General features: G+C 44.3%; 1 protein-coding gene across 1 annotated transcript in view; it reads left to right on the forward strand.

Annotated features, from left to right (window-relative positions):
• The window catches only part of psmg2 (proteasome (prosome, macropain) assembly chaperone 2), a 35,887-nt gene extending 27,500 nt beyond the window's left edge, over positions 1-8,387 (forward strand). Inside the window, exon 7 of the mRNA XM_080195004.1 lies at positions 7,499-8,387. Coding sequence (XP_080051130.1) covers positions 7,499-7,591 — 93 coding nt within the window. The 3' untranslated portion in view covers positions 7,592-8,387. The remainder of the gene's footprint in view (positions 1-7,498) is intronic.
• The last annotated feature ends 2,565 nt before the right edge of the window (positions 8,388-10,952 follow it).

Genomic DNA, 10,952 nt, shown 5'->3' on the forward strand with positions numbered 1-10,952 from the left:
TATAGGAAGGATGTGGAGGCTTTGGAGAGGGTGCAGAGGAGGTTTACCAGGATGTTGCCTGGTATGGAGGGGAGGTCCTATGAGGAGAGACTGAGGGATTTGGGGTTGTTTTCGCTAGAAAGAAGGCGGCTAAGAGGGGATCTTATCGAAACATATAAGATGATTAGAGGTTTAGATACGGTGGATAGTGATAGCCTTTTTCCTCGGATGGAGAAAGCTAGCACGAGGGGGCATGGCTTTAAATTAAGGGGAGGTAGTTATAGGACGGATGTCAGGGGTAGGTTCTTTACCCAGAGGGTGGTGAGGGATTGGAATGCCCTGCCTGCTGCAGTTGTAAATGCGCCTAGTTTGGGGGCATTTAAGAGATCTGTGGATAGGTTTATGGACGAAAAGGGATTGGTTTAGGTTAGAGGGTCATTGTTTTTTAACTGGTCGGCGCAACATCGTGGGCTGAAGGGCCTGTTCTGCGCTGTATTGTTCTATGTTCTAACTGAACTGCATAACAGATGCAGCACAATGTGGATAAATGTGAGGTTATCAATTTTGGTAGCAGTAATAGGAAGGAAGATTATTACTCATGGTTGTAAATTGAAAGAGTTGGATCTCAACGAGACCTTGGAGTCCTCTTGCATCACTCACTGAAAGTAAGCATGCAGGTATAGCAGGCAGTAAAGAAGGCAAATGGTATGTTGGCCATATAGAGATTGAGATATATTGCTGCAATTGTATAGGGCGTTGGTGAGGCCACACTTGGAGTATTGTGTGCAGTTTTGGTATCCTTATCTGAGGAACGATATCCTGGCTATAGAGGAGTACTGTGAAGGTTTACCAGGCTGATTCCTGGGATGGCAGGTCTGTCATATGAGAAGAGACTAAATCGATTAGGATTATATTCCCTGGAGTTTAGAAGAGTGAGAGGGGCTCTCATAAAACTTATAAAATTCTAACAGTGTTGGACAGAGTAGATAAGAACATAAGAAATAGGAGCAGGTGTAGGCCATCTAGCCCTTCGAGCCTGCCCCGCCATTCAATAAGATCATGGCTGATCTGTCGCTGCTCAGTTCCACTTTCCCGCTTTCTCCCCATAACCCTTAATCCCCTCTCTTATCAAAAACCCATCAACCCGCGTCTTAAAAATATTTAGCGAGGCAGCCTCCACCACTTCGACGGGCAGAGAATTCCAGAGATTCACCACCCTTTGAGTGAAGAAATTCCTCCTCAACTCCGTTCTAAACCGTCCCCCTTTTATCTTGAGGCTGTGCCCCCTAGTCCTACTGTCTTTTTTGAGCGGGAAGAGTCTCTCCACCTCTATCCTATCCATCCCATTCATCATCTTATACGTCTCAATGAGATCTCCCCTCATTCTTCTAAACTCTAACGAGTACAAGCCCAGTTTATTCAGCCTCTCCTCATAGCTCAACCCCCTCAACTCCGGTATCAGCCTAGTAAACCTCCTCTGCACTCCCTCCAAGGCCAAAATATCTTTGCGCAGGTGCGGCGCCCAAAACTGCACACAGTACTCCAGCTGCGGCCTCACCAATGCCCTATACAGCTGCAGCAAGACCTCCCTACTTTTATATTCAATCCCCCTCGCTATGAAGGCCAGCATCCCATTCGCCTTCCTGACCACCTGCTGCACCTGCAAGCTGGGTTTTTGCGACTCATGCACAAGGACCCCGAGGTCCCTCTGCACCGTCGCCTGCTGCAGTTTTTCGCCCCGTAAGTAATAGTCCTTCCTACCATTCTTCCTACCAAAGTGGACCACCTCACACTTGCCAACATTAAATTCCATTTGCCATTTCCTGGCCCATTCGCCCAGCCTATCTAGATCCTTCTGCAGACTCTCCACACCCTCCGCACAATTTGCCGTTCCCCCAATCTTGGTGTCATCAGCAAATTTCGACACCCTACACTCGGTTCCCTCCTCCAGATCATCTATATCAATGGTAAAAAGCTGAGGCCCCAGCACCGACCCCTGGGGCACTCCACTAGTCACCATCCGCCAATCCGAATAGCACCCATTGACCCCCACTCTCTGCCTCCAATTTGACAACCAATCCTCTATCCACGCTAACACCCTACCCCCAACTCCATGTCCCTCGACCTTCTGCAATAACCTCTTGTGAGGTACTTTGTCAAACGCCTTCTGAAAATCTAGAAAGACCACATCCACCGGCTCTCCTCTATCCACCGCCCTAGACACATCCTCATAGAACTCCAGTAAATTTGTCAGACACGACTTCCCTTTAATGAAACCGTGCTGCGTCTGCTCTATCAAGCAATTCCCTTCAAGATGCCTCGCAATTTCCTCCTTAATGACAGATTCTAACATTTTACCTACCACCGACATTAAACTAACCGGCCTATAATTCCCCGCCTTTTGCTTCAGAACGAATGTTCCCATTGGTGGAGGAGTCCAGAACTAGGAGTCATAGTTTAAGGATAAGGAGAGAACAGAGATGGAGAAACTTCTTCACCCAGAGGGTTGCGAATGTATAGAATTCACTACCACCAAATGTGGTTGAAGCCAAAACGATGTCTGGTTTCAAGAAGAAATTAGATATATCTCTTGGGGCTAAAGGGATATAGGAGGAAGGGGGAGGGAAATCAGGATATTGAATTTGATGATCAGTCAGTCATGATCAAGATGAATGGTGAAGCTGACTTGAAGGGCCGAATGGCCTCCTCCTGCTCCTATCTTCTATGTTTCCTGATTTCTGTCTACCATTTTTGAATAAAGAAGTTACAACTGGTATTTTCCAATAAAACAGAACCTTCCCCAAATCTAGGGAATTTTGGAAAATTAAGACCAATGCATCAACGATCTCACTAACCACCCCTTTTCAGACTCTAGGATTGAAGTCCATCAGACCCGCGCACTTATCAGTCTGCAGCTCCAACACTTTGCTCAGTATCACTTCCCTGGTAATTGTAATTTCCTTGCGTTCCTCCTTCCCTCCGTTCCATTTCCTTTAGAGAACGCAACTGTTTGGGGGCAGCAAAGTGGTTAGCACTGCTGCCTCAACTCCAGGGATCTAGGTTCAATTCCGGCCTTGGGTCACTGTCTGTGTGGAGCCTGCACATTCTGCCTCTGTCTGCATGGGTTTCCTCCCACAGACCAAAGTTGTGCAGGATAGGTGGATTGGTTGTGCTAAGTTCCTCTTTAGTGCCCCAACATGTGTAGGCTAGGCAGATTAGCCATGGGAAATGTGTGGAGTTGCAGGAATAGGGTGGGGGAAGAGGGCCTGCGTAGGACGCTCTCTCAGAGTCGGTGCAGACTTGATGGGCCAAATGGCCTCTTCTGCACAGTATGGATTCTATGACTCACTGTTTATTGTCCTTAAACCAATTTTGTATCCAGTCGGAAAGTAACTCTCCTATTCCTGTAGAAGTTCAATCATTGACTATGTTTAAAGCAGAGAAATGCAATGACATAAAGGGATAATGACATAAAGGGCAATGAGCTGGGTCAGGTGGTTGAGGTTGCAGTAGGTGAACATATGGCTAATAGTGACCACAACTCTGTCTACTTTAGGATACGAATGGAAAAAGGATGAGTGCTGTCCTAAGGGGAGGGTGCTAAATTGGGGGAAGGCTAGATACAGCCGGATTAGGCAGGAGCTTAGGGATACAGACTGGGATAGGCTGTTGGAGGGCAAGTCCACGTTAGGCATGTGGGAGTCTTTCAAGGGAAAACTGAAATGGGTGCAGGAAAGGCATGTGCCGGTTAGGAGGAAGGATGGGAAAGGTAGGATTAGAGAGCAGTGGATTACTAGAGATATTGAGGACCTGGTCAGGAAGAAACGAGAGGCGTATGTTAGGTCTAAGCAACTGGGAACGGAGAGAGCGTTGGAGGAGTACAGAGAGAGTAGGAGGGATCTCAAAAGGGGAGTTAGGAGGGCAAAAAGGGGGCATGAAATGGCTTTGGCAGGTAGGATTAAGGAAAATCCAAAGGCGTTTTACTCCTATTTTAGGAACAAAAGGGTAGCTAGGGGAAAAATAGGTCCTCTCAGGGACAGAGGAGGGGAATTGTGCTTAGAGTCCGAGGGAATGGGGGAGATCCTGAATGAATACTTTGCGTCAGTATTCATGAAGGAGAGGGGCTTGATGTCTGGCACAGTCTTCGAGGGAGCTTTAGACCAGTTGAAGGAACTATCCATTACAAGGGAAGAAGTGTTAGGGCTTTTAGGTAGCATTAAAACTGATAAATCTCCAGGGCCCGATGGCATTTATCCTAGGCTGCTTAGGGAGGCGAGAGATGAATTTGCTGGGCCTCTGACGCAAATCTTTGTCTCTTCTTTGGACACAGGTGAGGTCCCAGAGGACTGAAGGATAGCGAACGTTGTTTAAAAAGGGTAGGAGGGATAACCCTGGTAACTATAGGCCGGTGAGTTTGACATCAGTGGTAGGCAAGTTGATGGAGAGGATTCTTAGGGATAGGATGTATGAGCACTTAGAGAGTTGCGATCTGATTAAGGATACGCAGCATAGCTTTGTAAAGGGGAAGTCTTTCCTTACGAATCTGGTAGAATTTTTTGAGGAGGTGACAAAAACAGTCGACGAAGGATGAGCCGTTGATGTCATCTATATGGATTTCAGTAAGTGTTTGACAAAGTCCCTCATGGTAGGTTGGTAGAAAAGATTAAGGCTCATGGGATACAAGACCAGGTATCTAGATGGGTTGAGAACTGGCTTGCAAAGAGGAGACAGAGTGTAGTAGTGGAGGGGTCCTTTTCTAGCTGGAGGTCTGTCACTAGTGGTGTGCCGCAGGGCTCAGTACTGGGACCTCTTCTCTTTTGTAGTATATATAAATGACTTGGAAGAGGGAGTAAGTGGTGTGATCAGCAAATTTGCAGATGACACTAAGATGGCTGGATTGGCGGGCAGTGAGGAGCAGTGTCTGGCAATACAACGAGATATTGATAGGCTGGTATACTGGGCAGATATATGGCAAATGGAGTTTAATCCGGATAAATGTGAGGTGATGCATTTTGGCCGAAATAATGTAGGGGGGAGTTATATGATAAAGGGTAAGCCTATAAAGAGTATAGAAATGCAGCGCGACCTGGGGGTGCAAGTGCACAAGTCTTTGAAGGTGGCAGTACAAGTGGAGAAGGTTGTGAAGAAAGCCTATGGTATGTTAGCCTTTATAGGAAGGGGTATAGAATATAAGAGTTGGAGTCTAATGTTGCAGTTGTACAGAACGTTGGTTAGGCCGCATTTAAAGTACTGTGTCCAGTTCTGGTCACTTACTACCAGAAGGACGTGGAGACTCTGGGGAGAGTGCAGAGGAGGTTTACCAGGATGTTGCCTGGTATGGAAGGACCAGGTTATGAGGAAAGATTGAGCAAATTGGGGCCGTTTTTCCTTGAAAGACGGCGACTGAGGGGGGTTCTTGTAGAGGTATGGGTATAGATAGAGTAAACAGAGGTAAGCTATTTCCTATGTTAGAGACGCACAGTACGAGGGGCCACGGGCTTAAGGTGAGGGGGGAGAGGTATAACATGGATATTAAAGGGAGGTTTTTCACACAGAGGGTAGTGGGGGTATGCAATGCTCTGCCAAGTAAGGTGGTGGAGGCAGGTATGCTGGAGTTGTTTAAGAGTTACAAAGACAGGCGCATGAGTGGGTTGGAGATGGGAGGATATAGGAGATTGTTTTAAATAAGGTTCATTAGCATTGGGACATCCCTGGTAATGTAAAAGGATGTGGTATGATAATAATGTTTGTCTCTTTTAATTCACAGGTTTTAAGTTGGTCTGCCTTGTTGTCCAACGAAGGGCATACACGCGACGGGTCGTACTTGAGCTGCTCTTGAATGCTCAAGAGTAGCCTAGTGCTTCATGTTGTTAGTGTACTCTTAAACTGGACCAGATGCTGGGCAACACGACAGCTCAGTGACTATCACTGTTTGCTGTGCAGACACATGGATTTGGGCCGGTGTCTGTGGGAGTTTGCGCATTCTCCCCGTGCTTGCGTGGGTTTTCTCCGGGTGCTCCGGTTTTCTCCCACACCCCAAAGATGTGCTATTAAGCTGATTGGAGGTAATAAATTGTCCCTAAATTAGTTTCCTTCAATGTGGAATGCCATAAACAATAGATAAGGGTCATGGGTGGAGGGGGGGACTGGTAATGTTAAAATGGTGGCGTGGGCTCGTTGGGCTGAAGTGCCTGTTTCCTGGGCTGTCTTGTTCTTTGATATAGGGTTAGCATCGGTGGGGGGGGGAGGGGGGTCGAAGTGAATGATCAGCAATGATCATATTGGATGGTGGATTAGGTTTGATGAATTGAATGACCTACTCCTCCTAGAATATTTTAAACTGGTCACAGAATATGAAAATAAACTTGCATTTCATTCCTGTAGTGAGTAACCTTTTCTAAGAAATTTACATTTGTTTAAAAAAAATACAAAGCATGAAAACAATTTATCAATCCAACTGTCTTTTCCTGAGTTTATTTGTGACTTGATTGATTTGCCCTCCTCCCCCCTCATTTCTCTCCTCTCTCAATTAGTGAAGGAGGTGTCCCTTCCTCCTCTGATTTTGTTTTGATTTGGGGGTTGAAACCAGGTTTTTACAACCTGTCCTGATAGTTAAACATTTGAGTCCTACTATCGTTCTGATAAATCCTGCGCTGTATATCTCCAAAATTATACATCTTTTCACGTGGTGTAGTGAGTGCCTTCCCTTTTTCCAGTGAGCCATCATATTCAGCTCCCACCAAAACACAATCCTGAGCTCATCCTTCTCTTTGGCCACTCTGAGGCTGAACTACATCTGTCCTTCGTTTGTCTGTAAGCTGAGCTTAACTCCTTATCCTAACCAACACATAATGCTGTCAATATGGAAATATTCTGCTTATCAGCTGTCCCCATCAATCTGGGATCTTTTCTTTTGGGAAGAACTTTTGGAAAATCTGTTACTGAATAGTTTGTAGTTAATTATGTATTAGAGGATATGTCTTAGTTTGGCAGGCTGTTTAAGCCAAGCATGGCAAGTAGGGCTTCCTCAACTAAGGTGGTGCTCACAAAGGGTTCATTTCGAGGCCATCTCCAAGGCAATTACATAAAACTCATTTATGAATTAAACAATGTCTTTTTTAAATGTTCTCTTCCCATCATCTACTTTCTAGCCAAGATCTTGCCCTAAACACTTAACATATCTAATACACAGCCCTGTAAATGTTTTAAGTTTAAGTTTAAAAAAACACTTGCTGGGCTGTGTATTAGGGTTGCTAGTGTTTAGGATTCAATGTTTGCCTCGTGTCCCAAGAACCAAAGGCAAAGCTTGGAATGTAGTCTTGTGTAGAGTTGAGAAATGACAGCTGGTTAGCATGCTGAGAATAACACTGCCAGTGATTCGATTAACGGTCTAGAGTTTAACACTTTTAGGGAAGACTTGTATTTCAGTGGATGATCTAATATTCTGGCTAACAGATCATAATTTCGGAATTTAATGGTCTTGAAATATTTGATTAACAGAAATGCTTTACTTCCTCAGAGTGATCAGACCACCATGACACAAGCACAATGGAAGATCCCAAGTTCTTGGAGATTACTGTTTGGCAGTGGTATTCCACCAGCTCTCTTCTAATTCAGCAGAACTAAGTTGACCTTAAATGGGTTGAAGCTGTTTTTACATTCAGACTTGTTGGTGACTCATTGACATAATGGCAATATGCTAAAAAAACTTCAGACTTAAATTATGTCCTTTGTATCCACACATCAGCTGTTGAAACCATGCTGCTAATATTTCTTAAATCTATAATAAAATGTTCAATTCTACATATGTAAACAGATAATTGTAAGCAGGCTTGCTTAGAACTAACTTGTAAAATTGACTGTGTAAAATGAGACGGTGATGGTATTTTAAATGCTAAGTTAGTTTGCATATGCAAAGATTGAAGCAGGACAGTTTCTGAATGTGTGGATATAAAGAATGTTTCCTGTTGAGGGATAAAGAGCATAAGTACAAGCTATCAATATGAAATAGTTACCAAGAAATCCAACATGGAATTCAGAAGAGCAGTGAGATCATGGAACCTGATGCCACAGGGAGTGGTTTAGCAAATAGTATGGATGCATTTAAAGAAAAGCTGGACAAGCACATGAGGGAGAAGAGAGTGTTATGATCATAGATTTAGATGAAAATGGGAGATGGCTCAAATAGGACTTGGGCTGAATGGCCTGCCTCTGTGCCTATCAGGCCATCAGGTGTCTGTTTTGCATGAGAACCTTCATTTTCAGAAGCAGCCTAACATTGTATATATCAGTTCTGTTGTTGCCTAGTTCACATATATGCACCCTCCAATATTAAAGTTTCAGTTAAACCAGAAATAAGATATGAGAATATTGTTACTTCTAAAAAATAAATATTTTCTCTACTCTTAGCATCTTGCTTATGTTTTTAAATTGTTATTTATGACTTTCCCAGGTTTTAAGACAACTCATTGAGGTAGTTAACAAAGCATGAGGTCAACTTCATTGTTAGCTAAAGAATCTTAGCATGGTCCAACCAAGTGAGAGGAAGTCATGTTCAAATTGCCCGTTCAAACCTCACAAGGCTCTTGGAAGTGGAATGCCCTCTCCTCAGAAACCAGTTAGACATTTGGAAGGAAGTTGTACAATTCTAAATTATTGCTGAAAGAGTTCTTGCATTCATCTGATGACACCAAGATTGGTGGAACGGCAAATTGTGCAGAGGGTGTGGAAAGTCTGCAGAAGGATCTAGATAGGCTGGGCAAATGGGCCAGGAACTGGCAAATGGAATTTAGTGTTGGCAAGTGTGAATTTGTCCACTTTGGTAGGAATAATGGTAGGAAGGACTATTACTTGCATGGTGAAAAACTGCAGCATGCAACGGTGCAGAGGGACCTCGGGATCCTTGTGCATGAGTCGCAAAAACCCAGCCTGCAGGTGCAGCAGGTGGTCAGGAAGGCGAATGGGATGCTGGCCTTCATAGCGAGGGGGATTGAATATAAAAGTAGGGAGGTCTTGCTGCAATTGTACAGGGCACTTGTGAGGCCGCAGCTGGAGTACTGTGTGCAGTTTTGGTCGCCGCACTTAAGCAAGGATATTTTGGCCTTGGAGGGAGTGCAGAGGAGGTTTACTAGGCTGATGCCGGAGTTGAGGGGGTTGAACTATGAGGAGAGGCTGAATAAACTAGGCTTGTACTCGTTAGAGTTTAGAAGAATGAGGGGAGATCTCATTGAGATGTATAAGATGGGATGGATAGGATAGAGGTGGAGAGGCTCTTGCCGCTCAGAAAGGACAGTAGGACTAGAGGGCACAGCCTCAAGATAAAGGAGGGGGGGGTGGTTTAGAACGGAGTTGAGGAGGAACTTCTTCACTCAAAGGGTGGTGAATCTCTGGAATTCTCTGCCTGTTGCAGTGGTGGAGGCTGCCTCGCTAAATATATTTAAGAAGCGGGTTGATAGGTTTTTGCTTGGCGAAGGGATTAAGGGTTATGGGGAGAGGGCGGGAACGTGGAGCTGAGACACGACAGATGGGCCATGGTCTTCTTGAATGGCGGGGCAGGCTCAGGGGGCTGGATGGCCTGCTCCTGCTCCTATTTCTTATGTTCTAATGCCAATTGTAAAGGAAACAAGAATTAATACTGACTGAGAAGAGTGTGCTCTTTGGCACGTGGATTCTGGTAGAAGTGCTGCCATGGAGAATGCACCGAAGTACAGTTAACTGGGAACTTTTGTTCAGATTCAAACCAGGCACTCACATTGTCATGAAGAATGACCTAGGGAATACCTGTAGCCCAAGTCTTAGTTTAGTTGGAAAAGGAATGGTGTGAATATTGTTGCTTCTAGCATGTGTAAATGAGCCACACTGCAAGCTCAGCTAATAATCTTAAATCAGTTATTAGAGTAATTCTTCATAATCAAGATTGTTTAGCAGTGTTGTCCAACTGGAATCGCACGTTGGAAACTTTTGACGTTTGTAAGCATGGACTGGTTGGGCATGGTCTATGCTTTGCCTCTTACGAAAAAGCTGAAGGAATGCAGTTTGATAAGGTCTGCTGCTCATTGGAATGTGCAACCCACACTATACCAACACTGAAATTACAATACCACATTACTCTTTTTGGGATGGGAAAAACATATTTTTGGATTGATGGCAGAATCCTGTTTGTGGAGAATACCACTTGTGTTGTCACTGCATAATAACAACATGAAATGGCTTGAAAAAATTAGTTAGATTTGTCACAATTAGCTCATTGCCAGGGACATTAAGCTGGCTGGACTGTTAGCACATGGTTCAGGTTAATGGCAACAGCATGGCATTCAATTCCTGTTATGACTCCGCTTTGGAGCCTGCATCCTCATCCTGCCCATAGTAAAAAAAAATCACACCATGTTTTCATGGTTAGGTGAATAATCACCAAGGACCTATCTTAATACAAAAACACAAGACAAGGAATTGGCTTATTTAAAGCATTTGTTTCTTTAACCACTGTGTAATGGACTAAGACTTTGCATTATATTTAAAAAAAAATATAGATAACTTCATAGCTATTTTAAAAACTAAATAACAATCCTTTAAATGGTTGAAACTGACAGTGAACTCCAGAACAAAAGAAGCCATTTTGCAGTTTCAGAACTCTCTCATCTCATTATCTCAGCGGAGCTACTAATGAACACCTGGGGACTACACAACTCAACTTCAAAGGGAACAACATCAAAGACAGTTTGCATTTGATCAGCCAGCAGAGATGCAGCATTTACTAAGACAATGTCCCCTTCCAACCTTCCCTTTAACCCATGAGGACCATCTTGCTGCATGCAATATGACCAGCTGTGTTTTGCCAGCGGAATTGGCTTTTGCCCTTTTGGATGATTTGCATGTCATTAACTCAAGAGGCTCGGCATTGTCTGGCCCAACTTGCACTTATCTCTTCACATGTTGGCCCTTACGCCAGTGAGAATCACAGCTGGTCTCCACCA

The sequence above is a fragment of the Carcharhinus amblyrhynchos genome, chromosome 8 (assembly GCF_965287045.1).
Source record: "Carcharhinus amblyrhynchos chromosome 8, sCarAmb.v2.hapA, whole genome shotgun sequence".
NCBI classification, from domain to species: domain Eukaryota; kingdom Metazoa; phylum Chordata; class Chondrichthyes; order Carcharhiniformes; family Carcharhinidae; genus Carcharhinus; species Carcharhinus amblyrhynchos.